General features: G+C 63.5%; 2 protein-coding genes across 3 annotated transcripts; both read right to left on the reverse strand.

Annotated features, from left to right (window-relative positions):
* Positions 1-1,460: 1,460 nt before the first annotated feature.
* On the reverse strand, positions 1,461-8,821 carry OGFR (opioid growth factor receptor). Of its 2 annotated transcripts, XM_060079337.1 has the most exons (8): positions 8,625-8,821; positions 6,835-6,903; positions 6,139-6,217; positions 5,174-5,252; positions 4,329-4,395; positions 4,145-4,198; positions 3,536-3,684; positions 1,461-2,818 (listed from the first exon to the last, which is right to left on the reverse strand). In XM_060079337.1, the coding sequence occupies exons 1-8, from the start codon at positions 8,769-8,771 to the stop codon at positions 1,786-1,788; spliced, it is 1,677 nt and encodes a 558-aa protein (XP_059935320.1). In that variant the 5' UTR covers positions 8,772-8,821; the 3' UTR covers positions 1,461-1,785. The 2 variants fall into 2 exon arrangements, with proteins under 2 accessions (XP_059935320.1, XP_059935321.1); XM_060079338.1 differs by lacking the exon at positions 4,145-4,198.
* Positions 8,822-11,366: 2,545 nt separating this feature from the next.
* Positions 11,367-16,150, reverse strand: MRGBP (MRG domain binding protein). Its single transcript, XM_060079348.1, has 5 exons — positions 15,953-16,150; positions 15,454-15,575; positions 13,238-13,319; positions 12,879-12,953; positions 11,367-12,395 (listed from the first exon to the last, which is right to left on the reverse strand). Exons 1-5 carry the CDS (start codon positions 16,098-16,100, stop codon positions 12,208-12,210), a joined length of 615 nt encoding a protein of 204 aa, XP_059935331.1. The 5' UTR covers positions 16,101-16,150; the 3' UTR covers positions 11,367-12,207.
* Positions 16,151-17,260: the final 1,110 nt, after the last annotated feature.

The following is a 17,260-nucleotide window of genomic DNA, read 5'->3' on the forward strand; positions in this document are numbered from 1 at the left end:
CATTTCTGCAGGTGAGAGCTCAGAACTTCTGGGATGCCGGGAATTAGCCCAGGAGGGAGCATGTGGTGAGGCAAACCGAAACAGTTAAAAACCTCCCTTCCCTGTTCGCTTCAGCTGTGGGCTGCTCGTCAGGCTTGGCCACACCCTCCAAAGGGAGGGTGGATTCTATCAGGAAGGGCCAAGAGAATCTCCGAAGTTCCAGCCTTCCAGCCAAGTCAGAGTCATCTTAGGACATCCTCAGAGATGCAGTGCGGGGCTGGGTGTAGGGCAAGCGGCTTCACCCCACCCCTACCTCCAAGGCACCTCCCGCCCGGAGCCCTTTCCTTCCTGCGCTCGCCTGCTGGACGCAGCGCCAGAGGGCTCCTGCTGGGCCAGACTCAGAGGAAGCCTGGCTGCGAAGTCAAGGGAGCGACCTCATGCCTGGAATCCCACTCCCCCTGCCTGACAAACCCACTCCCAGCTCTGTGCAGACCCTCCCACCTGCTCCCTGGAAATACCCTCCCCATGGAGAGCAGCCCCTGCCTCGAACCCAGAGAGCCACAGTGGCCAGGGGAGAGGCCACAAGGCTGGCCTCACATCCACCTGTCCGTCCGGTGTCGCTGCCCACCTGTTTGGGGCCATCACTCTCCCCGAAGCTTGCGGGTCAGGCGGGCCCGAGCTGCCTGCCCTCCCGTCCCCAGGCCCCGCTGCTGGGCACAGACATCTGGCCCCCAGGGGTTGCTCCAATGGGGTCCACTTCTCACCTCACGCTCCAAGCCTCTCCATCTGAACCCGAGCCCCATGACGGTCTGGACGAGGACCTGATGACACTGTGTCCCACACCCACCCTCCCCACAGGACAGGAGCTGTGGAGAGAGCGTGAACAGGGGACCCAGGTCCCGGCCCCTAGCTCCCTCCTCCTCCCCCGCCAGCTGTGACCTCCATCACTCCTGAGTCCCCGCATCCTTGGTGTTGATGTACCAAGGAAGGGAGCAGTCCCGGCACAGGGGACAAAGCCAGGCTGCAGGGCTGCATGCCCTGCGGGGTGGGGGCTGCCGAGGGAGGGAGGCGCTCCGTTCCCACGCCGGGTCCGAGGGCCCAGGGGGTCCCTGTGTGGAGGACCGATGGGGTGAGGGGTGGCTGTGGCCACCAGGGAGGGGACAAAGGGGACAGAGGCACAGAGCACACCAGTGAGCCTGCTCCCCGAGGCTCATCACGGACCCCACATCAGGGCGCACTGAACACTGGTGACAAAGGGACCTGCCGAGCGAGCAGCCGCCCGGCCCCAGCGGCTCTGGGGGGCTGTGGGGTCAGGGTGCCCAGGAGGCCTGCACGACTGCTGCACCCCAGGCACGCCCACGGGCAAAGTGGTGCCACAGCCAGGCCACGTGCACCCAGAGGGTGTCCAGCCAGCATCACTCATGAAACCAGCCCCTCCCCTGCCCCGGCCACCCACAGGGCCACCGTCCACACCCAAACACTCAAAGTCAAATGAGTTTATTCAGAAAAGGCCTCTGCACCAGACTAAGACAATGAGCCCCGCTCCCACCCCTCAGCCCATGAGGAGCCAGGTTACAAAGGGGGCCGGGCAGCGGCGCGGAGGCCGAGAGGCGGGAAGTGAGGTCGAGGTGAGAAGGACGCTGAAGCCTCGGCCTCCCCCAGGGCGGGACCTGCCCTTCCAGCAGCTGCAGTAGTGGCTGCAGGGACCAGCGGGGAGAGGCCCGCAGAGCTGGGCGCGGAGAACAGCTGGCGACCTGGCTCCCAGGCCTGCGACAGGGCGGGGCAGGGCCCCGGGCCTCCCCTTGCCTACGGCTCTCTGGGCTGGACAGAGGGTCCTGCCTCCGTGGGCTCTGCTCTCTCCTCCACCTCGGGTCCTGCAGTGGCTGGGCTCCTGGGGGCACCCTGCTCCGGCCCTGCCTGGCCATCCGCTTCTGCTTTGACCCCATGTTCACCCTCTTCAGCCACTGGGCACCCTGAAGGGGCAGGGGGCTGGGTGGTGGCCAGCGTCACGGTGCCATCATCTGCTGCCACCCCAGTGCCATCCCTGGCACCCTGGTCCGTCTTCCTTCGCTTCCTCACCTCATCAGCCACCTTGGTGTCCAGGGGCTGGGGGCAGGGCTGCTCGGCCTCTTCCGGGGCTTGGCTGCCCACTTCCTGGGTCTCCGCCCCAAGGCTGCCCTGGCTGAGGGCACAGCCCTCCAAGTTCAGGGCGATCTTCTCCACCTCCGAGGCGCCCGGGCCCGGCTCCCGTGGGGCCGGCTCCTCTGGGGCCCGTTCCCGCAGGTTCGCCTCCAACTTCCTCTTCTTGCTCTCCTTGGGGTTTGGAGACTCTGGCCCCTGCTCTTCGCCGGCCTCATCCCCCTGGTCCTTCTCCAAGGCTCCAGCTTCCTGGGGCTCTGTGCCGGGAGGCTGGGGACCCTTGGCCACCGGGTCCCCCTCCTCATCCCTCCCTGGCCCGCAGGTCTGCCCCTGGGCTCCGGCCTCAAGGAGGGGGTCCCCAGGGCTCTCCTCCCCGTTGGCCTGCCTTGGGCGGGCTGGCCGGGGCGAGCAGGGAGGAGAGCACGGCCTGAACTTCTGCAGCTTGTCGTGGGGCCCCCAGACGAACCTGTAGCGGGGCCGGAAGTGCTCCCAGGCAAAGTAGAGCAGCTCACGGCGCTGGTGCCGGCACCGCACAGTGAACACAAAGTAATCCAGGGCGCTCTGCCGGACGCCCGGTAGCTGCCGGCGCACCAGCGTCTCCTCCAGGAAGAAGCGGGCCAGGGGGGCCTGGTAGTGCTCCAGGCCCAGCTCCCCCAGAGACTTGAGGATGCGGGTGATGCGGAGGTTGTTGTGGCTGTGCCTGGAGGGGACAACGGGCGCTGGCAGGGCTACACGGGGCTGGGCGGTGCTCAGCCAAAGCCCACCCTTCCCCCACCCCCACCCCCAGAGCCTGATGTCCACCAGCAGACACTCCGGCCCACAGGCCAGTCCCTGTCCCCACCTGCTCCCCCTGCAGGGCCCCAGTCCCTGAGAAGACGGCCTGTGAGCCTGGATCATGTAGGTGAGGGATTGTGATGCATCCTCTAGAAGGGTGACTGTCCCCTTGGTCCCATGGAACACCCACTCCCACCTCAGCTGGAAGAGGACCAGGTGGGGACCCTCCAGAGGCGGGGGCCTCAGTTACCCATGGGCAAGGGTGGTTGTACCATCAGCAGAGTCATGCTCTGTGCCTCCCCCAAGCCCAGCGTTTCCCAAGGCAGGAGAGGGGAGTGTGCTTGCCACTCCCAGCGGGTGCAAGGCTCAGGGACGCTGTGAAGGTGATGGAGCCCCCCTGACAACCTGACCCATGCCCACGTGGGCAGGAGGGCACAGCCAAGAAGCTTGTGGACTCGCGTGGCTTTCTTTAGTTCTCACACTCCTGTCAGGTGGGGTCCACCCCCGCTCTGCAAGCAAGGAGGGTGCCCAGAGCCTCAGGCACCGGCCCCGCAGGCGTCCTCCCCAGAGGGGCTCCTCCCCAACCTGAGACCGGCCGTGCGGACCCCCGAGCTGCTGGGCCCGGGGTGAGAGGCATCCTCACCAGTTGAGGTTCTGGAAGCGCTTCTGGTAGTTCTGCGCTCGGCACACCCGGCCCGTGTCTCGGTCCTTGAGCTGGATGCCGAAGAAGCCCAGCATGAGCTCGTAGGCCTGGACCAACCGCTTCCTGACCTCCGTGGAGCTTTTAAACGCCTGGAAAACGCCCCCCGAGAGCAGCAGGGAGCTCAGGGTGGTGCCAATGCAGTTGTGGGGCTGCACGCCGCCCTCGGTCCCCGATTCATCCCGGGGCTTCGGCTCAGACCCTTAGGGTGAAGTGCCAGGCTGCAGAAGCCCAGGGATGCTCTCTTCACTCTGAGCTGCCGCAAGGTCTCTCTGAGGCCTGAGGCGCTGCTGTAGCCCCAAGAGGAACTCCCTGACCTGAAATGGGACCTAAGGGACTCCAGGGCTGGACACGGGGCAGCAAGCACCCACCCTGTCTCCTCGGTGCACCTGCTTGGCCTCTCTCGCGGGCTCCTTGGCTCCTGGAGCCCCCTCCCGACCATCCAGGGCATCCCCAATCCAGCCCAAACCAGGGCTGACCAAGGCAGAGCCCGGTCACTCTGACCCTGCTCGTGGCCCCTGCCCTGGACCCCTGGATGTGAGCAATCCTCACCGTTGGATTTCTCTGGAAGCCTGCAAGGAGCACTGGGGGCAGAGGCGAGGACCACTTGGGAGGGAAGAGAATTACACAGCTGGGGGGGAGGGGCTCCTCTAGCTCCTGTACCCCCAGCAGCTCCTGAAGGGGCACGTGAACCCCTGTGGCCAGCCAGGCCCCTCCCCTGGCCTTTAGAGCTCACCTCGACCTCTTGGAGCGTGAGGGGCTTGGCGTGACAGTTTACTCCTGGCTCCCGCAGGGGAAACAGCCTGTGAAGGAAGAGATGGCACAGGCCCCGTCAGTGGCAGACGCGGGCCACCAGCCGCTTGGCACGTGTTGGCTGGGTAGCCCGGGGCGGGTCTCCGCTTGCCTCCGGGGGCTGGCTGGACCACACGTGGCACAGGTTCTCACCAGTCAGTAAAACCAAGGGGCAAGGGTGGGAGAGCTCCAGGGAGAGTGCCCAGGATGAGGGCCCAGGACAGACCCACCTGCAGAAGTCCCAGCCCGCCCACTCAGCAGCAAGGGCACCTGCCAGCCGCCCCCCGGGAAGCCCTCCATTCCTGTTCATTTGCACATTCTTCTGTTCCTCCCATCATTAATGCTGTGGGATTATTCCCCGGGAAACCCTGTGCCCCGGGTTGGCCCCCTGCAAGCTGTCCTTAAAGGACACTGCGTTTGTGGGGCAGCATCCGGGGGCACCTCAAGGCACCGTTAGAACCCGCCCCCGCGGCAGAGGGGCTCTGCGGACAGGCTCGGGACAGGCTCATGGGGCCTCCAGCCAGCTGGTGTGCTGCTCTTCCTGTCCCCCAAGACCGGTGTCAGTTCCCAGTGGCAGAGGCTGTTTACAGCTGGAGAACCCAGAAGAACCCAGACTGCAGGACCGGGTCTCCCCTTAGCTGGCCCCGCCCTCAGTGCCGGGCACTGGGCGCTGAGGGCAGTCAGTGCACCTGCTCAGTAAGCGCTGTGCCTGGGAGAGGCGGAGCCAGGCTCCAGCCTGGGTGGGGGGGCCTCAAGCCTCTCCTCTGGAGCCCCGCCCCGCCCACTCACCACTGGATGTAGGAGTGATTGTCCTCCAGGAGGTCGTACTCTTCCTTCCAGTTCTGAAGAATGTCCTCAATGAAACAGCCTGGGAGCCCCACGGGGACAAGTCAGCCAGGGCTCCCGAAAGCCCCTTCCCCCACTGCCCTCTGCTCCTTTCGTGAGGACCTCGGGGCCGGGCAGCTTCAGGCTGTGCACATCTCGTGTGATTTTAACCCCACTTTGGCCAACTGCCACTCTGCCACCTGGAAAGCGGACCCTTATTGCTGATGGAGGGCAGACCTGAGTGGGCAGGCCCCATCCGGGACGGACAAGCGCTCCCAGACCCGCACCTGTCTTTGCAGCAGGGGGGCCTCGCCACACCCCACAAAGCACAGGCTGCGGCCAGAATTCTGCCCTCAAAGAGAACCTGCAGCCAAGCCCCACCCTGCAGCCTGGCCTCCCGCAGGGCAGCCCGTTTCTGCAAAGGGCCAGGAGGGTAACAGCTGAGGCTGTGCGGCCACCGGCCTGTGCTGTGGCAGGAAAGCAGCCACAGACAACGCGTAAGTGCGAAAGCGTGGGTGGGTTCCAAGGAAGCCTCCCTATGGACAGTGAAATCTGAATCTCATATGATTTTCACATGTCACAAAATGTTATTATATCTTAAATCCTCCCCAACCATTTAAAAACGTGAAGACTGTTATTTCCTGTGTTTACACATGCTGCTTTCCCACTATAGAGGGAGAGTCGGGTGGTCGGACAGACGGTGCGGCCTGCAAAGCCACCAGCACTCCTTGCCTGGCCCTTCGAAGTGTGTTGGCCAGTGGATCCAGGCCAAGGGTTGGGGACCTGGCAGCCCCTCCGCAGCTTCCAGGGGGCCCCATGGGGCTATCTGAAAGCCACGTGTCCAAAGCAGGTCCCAGCAGACCAGACAGGCAGAGGGGAGAAGGGAGCCCCCCGAGGCCGGAGCTGCCAGCAGCCGAGCAGGTACACACCGTCGGGCAGGAACCGAATCTCGTTTTTGTAGAAACGCAGGTTGGGCTGGTCACCATCGCCATCTCCTTCCGCCAGATCCTGAGGAGCAAGAGACAGGTGCCAGTCAGGACATCGCCAAAACAGGCTGCCTCCAAGGGCCCCTCACACTAAAGCGTTCCTGGGATGGGGGGGAGGGGGCGGGTGTCTGCTCTTGGCCCGTGAACCCCCAGACATCCTGGAGGCTGGTGAAGACCCCGAGTGCCAAGCCTGGGCCCTCCACCCTGAAGGTGAGGACGAGCCTCCACACTTGGGGGACAGCAGCCACCTCTGACCACCAGCAACGACCTTCCCCTCACCAACGTGGGGCAGGGCTGGGAGGTCCCCTTCATCTGCACCCCAAAGACAGCCCAGGGATTGCCTGAGACTCTTGGGTGCAGAGAGCCGGGGCTGAGGGAAAGGAGGCTGTGAGATGGGCTAGCGGTGCCGGGCCTCCTGTGGATGAGCTGCCAGCTGGCGCCGTCACGTGTTTTAAAGGTAAGGGCACTGAGATGGGAGTTAGGGCGCCGTGCTCTCACCCCATGATTAGGGGAAGGAGCAGCAGGCCCAGCTGGGGTGTCCGGCAGGACATGGGACATTGTCCAGCTGGCCTTCTCCGGGAGGAGGATTTGGTCCTGGGTGGGCTGCAGGGGGCAAGGGCGCTGCAGGCAGTTACCTACCGGGTAGTGGTGCCGGTACCTGCGTGTGTCCCGCGCTGCTCGCCAGTTTCGGGACCCTGTCACCTTGAGCTGGGAAGAGAGGAGACTGGATGAGACCCCCCCCAAGGAGACCCTCCCCACTCCTCAAGGCAGCCAGCAAGCAGGACCCACCCCACGGAGCCCCCATCCTGGTGACGGCAGCAAGGACCTGGGCTAGCTGTCAGCAAAATCAGAGGGGGTCGGAGTAGCTGGAGTGAGGCTGGCGCCCTGCTGCTCGCTCCAGCCCTCAGGAACCCCAGGCCAATGTGCATTCTTGGGGTGGAGCCCCCCTAACTCTAGCTTCACTTCCTCCTCCCATGTTTGCTGGCTACCCTGCTTGGATCACACCCCAGGACCTTGCCCTGGGAACCCTGCCTTTCTCAGCACTTCCTCCTTGCACTGTGCTCTAAGTTGTCACCTAAGGGCTGTGTCCCTAAAGGCAGTGGCCTTGCCAGGAGGGGCCCCAGATGCTTCCCATGGTGCGCTTCTTAGCCAGATGCCAGTTTGGCCAATGGATAGCGGATGACACTGAAACTCAGCAGACTCGGGCCCCGCCCCTCCATCAGTTTCCATGTGTCTGCCCAGGGAGCTATGGTGGTGACAGCGTCCTCTCACCTACGCTGCGCCACATGCTCAGTGGGCATCTGCCTGGGGAAAGAGCCAGATTCCTGCCCTGTGACTCCTGTGACCTGTGACCCTGACCACTGCCCAGCCTACCTCCCTGAAACACTAGAGAAGTGCCGAGGCTGCCGGCCTTCCGTCCAGGCCCAGGAGCCCCTTGGGGTCCCTCTTGCTGACTGACCACCCCAAGACACAGAGGAAAACCTGAAAACCAGAGCTCTCATCTGCTACAGGAAGAATCCATCCCCAACACCACACAGGCTGGAATTCAAGACTCCCTAGACAGGGTGCCAGGACGCCCTCATCCCAAAGTGAGGGGGACACATGGTGACAGCTACCACTTGGGTCCTTCCCTCTTAGCCGGAACCCCAGCTGCACCCACTCCGGGAATGTGACACCTGGCGAGTGCTAGCAAGTAACCGCTGGTAATGATGAGTAACCATGGTTATGACAAGTAACCGGTGGGCACCGCCGGCCACCCTGGCGCAGGCACGCCACACACATGTAGCCTCCAAGGCCACCTCCAAGACGACGTGAGGTCAGCCCCAGCCAGAGTGGGTGGGTGCTGCGCCCAGCGAGGATCAGTGGGGGTGGGGCAGGCTGGGGGCTCTGGGGCCTGAGGGAAGCTGGAGTCCTGGACAGTGGGGCAGGGTGAGGTGCCCCCGGAGGGGCGCCAGGGTGGAGGAGGGAGCTCCAGGAGGCCGAGGGGAGCAGTGGAGGTGGCCAGCACTGAGGGCTGGGGCCCCTTTAGAGGACAGAGCCGGGGCCTGAGGCTGGGGTAGGACAGAAAGGAGTCCAGGATGTGCGGGGCCACCCCCTTGAGGAGGTGTCCTCACGCAGATCTGGTCCTGGGGACACGGGTCTGACGGTGGCCCTGGATTCCCTGCAAGGTGCCCTGGTGCGGGGGCGGGGGAGGGGTCGGGCGGATCTCAGGGTGTCCTGGGGATCACGATGGGGGAGGAGGAGGACAGGGCCGGGAATTGGGCGACCGCTGGAGATGGGGAGCCGGGCCCCAAGCCGGGTCTCCGGGAGGGGCCTCCACACTCGGCCCCGGGGTCGGGGGGGAACGATTTTCCAGGAGCCGGGCCTTGTCCCCTCTTCCAACGCGGCCTCCCCAGGGGCGCCGGGTCCCCAGCGCGCGGGGGCGGCACCTGGAACGCGCTGGGCCGCGCGTCCGCCTCGGCCTCCACGTCCCCCGGAGCGCCGGCCTCGCCATCCTCGTCGGCCCCGGCCCTCGGGCCCTCGCCGTCCTCCTCCTCGTCCTCCTCCCAGGTCGAGTCGCAGTCCGGGTCCTCCATACTCCGGCGGCGGCGGGACCCGCTCCGGCGGAAGCGAAAGTGATAGAGGGAGGAAGCGCGGGGGCGTGCCGGGGGCGTGCCGGGGGCGGGCCCGGGGCTGCCGACTCCGTCCGCCCCGCCCGGAGGAGGCCCAGCCCCAGGAGGCCCCCTGAAGGATGTCTCCCTGGAGGAGGCCCATCACCCCGAGAAAGCTCCTCCGGAGGATGCTCGCCCCCTTCCCCCGTGAGGTTGCCCCCCACCCATGCCCACCTTGGTGATTTCTCCCTGGAGAGGCCCCCTGGAGGATCCTCCCAGAATATCCCTTTCCCCTGGGAAAATGTCCCCCCCACAGATGTTTCCCTGGAGGATGCTTGCCTCCCCAACCCACCAACCTGAAAAGTCTCTTTTCCACTGTCCGGGAATGTTTCCCTACACCCTGAGATCCCCACCCTGGAGATCTTTTTCTTGGAGGATGCTTACCTCCTAGAAGTCCAGAACCATCCCCTGGAAGAAGCCCCGCCCCCATATCCTCCTCAGAAGAATGTAGCCCAAGATGCCCTCTCCTCTGAGGATGTTTCCAGAGGGTCCCTGTCCCCCAGAGCACCCCCGAGAATGTCCCTTCCCCTCCAGAACATTCCCCCCGGAGGATACCTCTCTCCACCATCGTGCCCCCTCAGGATGACCTGAGGCAGGATGTCCCCCGAAGGGTGGCCCCCCTGGAGGTTGTCCACAGCAGATGTCCCCCACCCTGTACGAATGTGTGGAGGATGTCCCCCCGCAAGGAGGACACCCCCTGGAAGTTGTCCCCCAGGTGTCCCCCCAGCGTGCCCTCCAGGTGTCGACTGGGGCAGCGGTCTCGCCAGATTTCCTCTGGGGACTGAACTGCTTTCAAGCCCCCTCAGCTGGTCGGTAGAACCCATCTTTCTTGGCAGTAGGGCCGAGATCCCTGTGTCCCCTCCAAAAGTTCACAACTGGGCAGTGAGCTTCTTCAAGGCCAGCGGGAAAGTCTCTCTCCAGTAGAGAGTCCCACAGTGCAGTGTCCTCGTGGGCCTGCCCCCCTGTCCCCTTTGCTGTGTTATAATGGTTATAAGAAAGCACAGGGGCTGCCTGCTCTTACAAGGGGGCACCAGGCAAAGAGCCAAACACCTGGAGGCAGAAATGACCGGGGATCACCCTTGGGGCTGTTCAACACAGACTGAGGCCCAGCCCAGCCCCCGGGGATGCTGACCTCGCCCAGCCCTACAAGTCAGCTACGAGGCCTCGGGGGATGTGACAGTCCCCAAGCTGTGCAGCTGGGGACGACCCAGAGCTGAACAGAACCTGCCAATCTTGGCCGTGGGTACAGCTAAAGACCTGTTTTGGTGCTGGTGCCAATTCCTTGAAGGCTCACCAACCTGTTACCTCTCTGGGTACTGTCTTGCCTGGACGACTTTCTAAAAGGACAGTGGTGACTCAGCCAAAGGTATGGAGCTCTGGGCGTTTCTGCAAATCGTCTGCCACCGGATGGCCTGGGCAGGTGTCCCGAGGAGCAGGTGATAGAAGAGCCGCCAGGCATCGGGTGGGGCTGGCCCACCGCAGGCTGCGGCCACGGGCCTGGCCTTCTCCTTAGCTGACTTGCAGCTGGCCTCAGAGCCCCTGGCTGTGACTTCCAGCCTCTGATGGAGGCACTGATGGGTGCTGGGGTGCCCTCCAGGGTCGGGCAGCTCTGAGAGCACATGGGTGGGCAGGCTCCCCCCCTCTGCCCCAGAGAACAGACAAGCATGCAGCGGAGACAGGGCCGTGGCCCCAGCCTGCGGCGCTCAGAGCACAGCCTTCCCACGGCTGCCCGCCGCCACACACGAGGCTTGTTCTCAGATGCTGCCCAGCTTCCGCTTTACAAGTGCCAGTCACACCCAACTGCACCTGGGCTCCGTCTAGATTCCCCTCCCCGTGGCAGGAGGTTACGGCCGAGGCTGTGATCTTCTGCTGGGGACTTACCCCACGGGGGCCCCCCATGCAGCAGGTCTGACCGTGGGGTGCAAGCTTCTGCCCCAGCTGCCCACACAGGGCAGTCGGGCTGGAAGGCCAGGGCTGCTCAGGGTCGGCAGACCCGACCCAAGACACTCAACCTGACACAAGGCACTGCCGGACAACATCGGCCCTGCCGGGGAAGCAGGTGCCGGCCCCCGACCCCGCGCCAGGTGACCTCAGCCCGTGGAGCTCCTGGCCTGGCCTCGTGGGCTCAGCCTGTTCTGACCTCCTGCTCCTGATGCTGGGGGACGGGTGGCATTCAACGTCCTCGTGGCTGGTCAAGATGAGGACGAGCGCCTTCGCCGTCCCTCGGGAGGCCCTGCTGTGCCTCTCGACAAGCTCAGCCGGAGTTCTCACCTTCAAGTTCGTTCGTTCTTGGGAAGGAGGCACAGCTCCAGCTGGTTTGCTCTCTTGACATTTTGCATTTGAAGGGTTGCTTACATGCAACAAAGCAGCCACTCTGGAACCTGTTGTTACTACGTTGTATATTCATTGCATCAAGTGATCCAGTACCTCAAAGTTAGCTGCAGCTATAATTGAAAAAATACAACTTCCTATTGTAGGAGAAGTTAACTTACTTTGGTATCAAAATCACACAACTCCAGGTTGCTTTTTTGTGTTTTAATGTCCCTCAGTCAAACACAAGTGTACCTCGGTCAGCCCGGGGCCCAGGCTGCGGCGGGTCAGCCCACGTCCTGCCTCCCTCCACATGCTCATTTGGTCTGTTTGCGAGTTACTTGAGAATACAAAAATAACCGCTACAAATTCTCTGTATCGGCATATAAAAACTGAGCAAAAAGTATCTCAGTAGTCTGTTACCTTAAAACAAAACATCTCAGAAAAAATACAACACAGGTTTAACTTCTGCAGTATTTTTTTTTCATATAAAACACTAGTAAAATAGGCTTCTTAAAAATTAAATAGTGAAATACCAACCAAATTATATACATCGTTACAGTACAAGTGAATGAGGCAAAATACCCAGTTCTCAGTCTCTCGGGTGGTGGAGGGGCCGGCGCCTACGGCCTGACGCTCTCCTGAGGCCGCAGTCAGTTGAGAGCGGTAGACAGATGGACAGATGGACAGACGGACAGACGGGAAGACCGCGGCTCCTCAGAGCACAGAGGGGGTCGGTGTGTTATTGCTGGCTGTGCCCCGCTCTCTGCCCACGCAGCCTGGTTCACAGGCCCGTGCCAACGCTTAGCCACAGGCGCAGCTCAGCCGTCGTCACGAAGCCACAAGTGTCCGCAGTGGACGTGGCCTGGGCTCACACCTCTCGGGTCTCAGCATCTGAATGGGTCCCGTTCTGGTGGTCAGGGGCCATCTGAGCCCAAGCGATCTGAGTGGCACCGCGGGAGCCTCTGGCACCTGAGGGCAAGGCAGCAGGCCCAGTGGCACTTGACCCGCCGACTGCCTGGTGACCATGGTGCCCACCTGCTGTGAGCGTCTACGTCCGGCGCCGCTTGGCCGCACTGGGGCTGGAGGGGTTGCTGTTGGCGGTCAGGACTTTGTCGGTGACCCGGCTGCGCTTCCGCTTGTCCGGCCCCTCTTTGGACCCCAAGTCTGAGTTGCTCTTGTCTTTGTCTTTGCTGGACTTTTCTGTTGCTTTCCCCAAGCTTCCTGAAGATGAAAAAACTGGGAGACAAAATCATTTGGCTGAAAACAGAATATCCAAAATTTTATTTCATCTTCCTGTTCAGTTTAAGAAATCTACACCTACATACATGACATTGACCCCAAAAGGCTCCTCCCGAACTGGGGGTGCCCATGTGGCCTGCCCCTTGGGGGAGCGAGGCCCAGCCGTGCCCGTCTTTGCTCCTTGGGGTTCGCCCTGCACTGAGATGGCCGCCACCCGTTCCACTTCAGTCGGACACCCTCCTGCACCCCATGACCACTGACCAGGCCCGGGGCCAGGCTGCCCCGTGCCCCGCTCCCTGCCCCGTGCTGGCCCCGTGCGTGATCTCCCAGCGTGGGAGGCTCTGCCTGAGCAGACGGAAGCGGCCTTCTCAGCTGCTGAGCCAGACGCCAGGCCCTGGCTGCCCGCGACAGGGAGGCCTGGCCAGGCTGGGGTGCTGTGCCCCTGGGGCCCCGGGAGGGGCGGGCGAGCTCCACACTTACCATCATCGGCCACACTATGGGGGTCCACGTCTTCCTTCATTTCCTCGTTCGTATCCTCCTCAATGACCACTTTTCCTGGGGGGAGATGGCCGACGGTGACCTAGAGCCCGGGGCGGTGGGCGCCGCAGCCCCACCCGACCTGCAGCGGCTCAGGCCAGGGGCTCCTCCTGACTCGGGAGGCATGTTATGTCCTTCAGGAAGTCCTCCCCCCGTCCCGGGGGCCCCCAGACCTCCCCCTCCAAAAGGGCCCAGCATCACCCTGCCAGTGACGCTCACTTCCCGAGGCGCGTGACCTTCACCCTGACACCACCCCCCTCGGCCTTTCCTAGTTCCCAAATCTGCTCTCACCCGAGTCTTACCTTCTCGGACTTCTTGAATGATTTCTTCCGGAAGGACGAAGTTCCTCTCTGGATTTGGGAATGGAAGAATCTCAGACTCGTGCTGATGGCAAACAGGGCATTTTGGGGTTTTTTAAGAAACAAAGAAGAAAACGTGATTTTAAAAGACACATTTAAAAGAAAATGTGACTAAAGATGTGTAAGAGACAACTCAGGAGCGACCAACGAACACACGTGACCGTCCTGGAGACTGCAGTGGGCAGGCGCAGGGCTGATACCTTTCTTCCTTCTCTTGTGCAGTGTACAGGGGCTGGCTTGTCACAGAGACCCAGACCAGGCAAAACTACAGTGCGAGCCACAGGCAAGCATCACGATGGGAATAAGGGTTTAGTGTCACCTGAGGTGATGCCGGGCAGCTCCAGCGGCTGGCACGCCTCCGGGGGCAGAGTCAGGCAATGCTGTCATGCCGGCCTGGCCCGGCTGCGTGGGCTCCCCCTCCAGGAGGGCGCCTTCAGAGCCCGCGACAGCCGTGAGGAAAGGCCATGGTGCCTGGGTCCCGTCTCCGGGGGGAAGGAGCCAGGGAGGCAGGGAGAGCCACCCCCGTGGAAACCAGGTAAGCAAAGCAAAATGGAGGGAGGTCACACACATGCCAGAGGAACAGAGACCCCGAAAACACGGACCACCGGACGAAGAGAAAGGTGAGCTGGTGGGAAGCGTCTCTAGGTTGGGAGGGGGCTCAGGAGACAGGGCCTCCAGTCCCCAACTTGGGAGCTGTGCTGACAAGCCAGGTGGTCAGCATGTAAATGGTGACCAACATCCGGGAGCTTCGCAAACCCCGAGGGCTCCTGGGCTCCTGGTCACCTTGTGGGGTGTGGTCCACAGACTCCTATTTACAAGGCCCCAGGTGACCGGGGCATCAGCTCCATAGCGGTGCTGGGGTCTAAGGAAGCGAGGGGGGAAGGGCCACCTGTCCTGGGCTGAGACCCCTGGGTGGCCCCCCACAGTGTCACGTGGGCCCTGTGCTGGGCGTCACAGCCACAGGACCTTGGAGCCAGTGCCTGTGCCTGAGAGCCAACTGTTTCTCCTACCGCACCAGGGCCCCCCAGGACAGGGGCCCTGCCACACTCATCTCTGTGTCTAGCTCCTGGCCCCCAGCCTGGAGTCGGGGTGCAGGAAGTTCCTGGGGGTCAGGTGACCCCCAACATGACAAGTATGGGAGCCCTGTCAAGCCTCTGAACACAGGAATTCTCGGGGAGTGGGGCCCCAGCTCATGGGCACAGCCCCTCTGCAGGGCCTGCTTTAGTTTAGCGGCTTGTCCTCGAGTTTCCAGGGTACTGACTGTGGGCCAGGAGGTCAGTTCCAGGGCCCAGCTGGCAGTTCCCCTTTCTATGCGAGGATGACGAGGCGCAAACGACTTGCCCAAGACCAACAGGGAGCGAGTGGCAGCGCGGTTTATGGACACAAGAAGGCCCGGGCTTCGCTCTCCACCTCACAGATGTGCAGCGGGTCTCAGCTGGGGGTCTGGGGCAGCCCCAAGTCCCGAGGCCAGGCAGAGCCTTGCTTAACCCCAGCATATGGTCTCCCACCCTGCTGGTCACCTGACATCCCCACTCCCACTCATCCTCCAGACACCCCGGCCTCCTCTGCGTCCCCTGAGGCACCAACGCCTGCTGCCACAAGGCCTTGACGCCTGCCATTCCTCTGCCGGGAATGCCCACCTGTCTCTTCTGCCGTCCTGGTTACCTAGTTAACCTTTGCCCCCTCAGACACGGCCAGCTGGGGGTTCCATGAGGCCTGGGGCCCTGCCTGCCTGGTTCTCACAGAAACCACCATATTCATCTTAATATGACTCAGACCCGGTCACCTCCCTGCCTAGAGCACTCGGAGACTTTCCACAAGACTGACAATGGCCTAAGAGCCCCCTCCCACGAGCTTCAGCTCCCTAGTTATCTCCTGGCAAGATCTTAACCGACCACCCCCCAACCCCCCACCTAAGGTAGGTTCCATGCAATAACTAGCTACTGTCATTAGGCTTGTGTTTTTCGTAAAACTACTCAGAGCTATCTTGTTCAACAACTGGTCCCCTGTGGGACATCCCAGACATCAAGGTCCCTGAGGCCAGGGCCTGGCAAGGACCCAGGGAGGAGGCATGGAGTGGGCTCCCTGCCACCAGCTCTGTCTGGGGGAGGGAGGGGCTCTGGCCCTGGGATGACTGGGGAGGGTGGGGTCCTGCTCACCAGTGCCTGCATGTCATACATGGTGCTCAGGTGGTCCCAGATGACCTTGGATGGGACCTGCCGTCCGATGTTCTGGCTGAACTTGTCTCGGATACAGATCATGTGGAAGTGCCGGTTCACACCTGCAGAAGGAAGGGGTCAGCTTGTGGGGAGGGGCGGGCCAGCAGGTAGGGTGGAGAAGAGAGGTGGGGGGCAAGGGGGCGAGAGGGGCAGTGGTTGGAGGGGGTGGGGGTTAGAGGAGCAGGGGTGGGGGGGAGGGGGGAGAGGAAAGGGCAGGGGTCGGCGGGGAAGGAGTAAAGAGGGGCCGGGGTGGCTGGGCGCAGGAGCGGGGGCTGCGGGGTGCAGGAGAGGGCAGGGGTGGGGTGCGCAAGTGGGGGCAGGGTCAGCGGGGGTGCAGGCACAGGAGGCCCCGCCCCGTCCACCCCGCGCGCGCCCCCGGCCGTTGCCCGCCGCCCCGCCCCCACGCGGGTGCGCGGCCTCGGCGCGGCGCTCCGCTCACCGACGGGCTTGTGGCCCAGCATGGCGTGGAAGAGGCACACCTCCACCTCGGGGCTCCACACCACCGTCTCCTCGGCAGGGCTGGTGGCCGCTTCCCCCGGCCCCTTGTCGCCCGCTGCGCCGCCGCCGCCCACCTCAGCCTCCCCCATGGCCCGGCCGCCCAGCGACGAGCCCCCGGCGGGAGCTGGCGCGGCCACGGGCTGCGCGCAGGCGCACTCCACGGGGCGGGCGCGCGCTCGGTGGGTTCGCTCTCGGGCTCGCGCGCGGCGCCTGCGCAGGCGTAGCTGAGGGCTGGGTCGCGGCGCCCCCTGGCGGCCCGGTCCCGCGGCGCAGCGCTGTCAGAGTGCGGATCACTGGGAGTGCGTTTGGGGAGAGGGAAGGAAACGCCCTAAATTAGGTTGTGGCGATATCTGCACAGCTCAGGGTAAACCCCGCTGAACTGTACGCTTTAAATGGCGGAATTTCAAGTTACACCTCAGTAAAGCAGATAAGAAGAAAAGCAACAGGCAACCTACAATGCCTGCGAGTGTGGGCTCCAAGAACTTCCATTGCCCCTGGCCTGAGCGCTGCAGAGGGGCTCCTGCGCACCGGGGCAGGGGCGTCCGGGCCCATCGTCCCCGACCCGGGCCTCTAGAGTGGTCGGCAGCTGAGCCCTGGGGGTTAACCCTGGCCGCGGAGGGGCGAGGCCTGGGCCTGGGCGGAGTCTGGTCCGAGGGCGGGGCCAAGCGGGGCGCCGGCCTGAGGGCAGTCCCGTGACGAGCTCAAAGCAACACCCAATCAAGGCCGCCTGCTCCGCCCCGCCCCATCCCCGCCCACCTCGGGCTTCTCCCCGCCCCCTCCCCACCAGGTCACGTCCACCGCGGTGCCCGGGGACAGTACTCTCGGCGAGGAACGCTCTTCGTCTCCCGCTGAGTGTAGACTCTCCGTCAGGCTTCCGGGTCCCCTTCCGGCTCTGTGTGAGCCGGCGAGGCGCTGAACCTCTCCAGGCCGCAGTGCCCTCCTCCGTGCAATGGGAGCGACGACGGCGCCTTCCCCGGGGGTGCTGATGGGGCTGGTTTCTGCTTGGGGACCCGGGCACACGCTCGGGCTTCTTAGCAAATATTTGGAGCCACTCCGGCCAGCCTCACCCCCTGGGACAGCCCGGGGACTCAGAGCCTGAGTCTTGGCTTCCCATCCGTGAAGGGCGCTGCTGGCGATGCCGGTCCCCACAAAGTGGGGAGACGTGGCCCATAGAGGACTCCACAATGGCCCAGGGCCACCAGCCGTCCTGGGAGCCACGATGTGGCTGGACATTGTGATTCCAGCTGGG

The sequence above is a fragment of the Mesoplodon densirostris genome, chromosome 16, assembly GCF_025265405.1.
Source record: "Mesoplodon densirostris isolate mMesDen1 chromosome 16, mMesDen1 primary haplotype, whole genome shotgun sequence".
In the NCBI taxonomy this organism is placed as follows: Eukaryota; Metazoa; Chordata; class Mammalia; order Artiodactyla; family Ziphiidae; genus Mesoplodon; species Mesoplodon densirostris.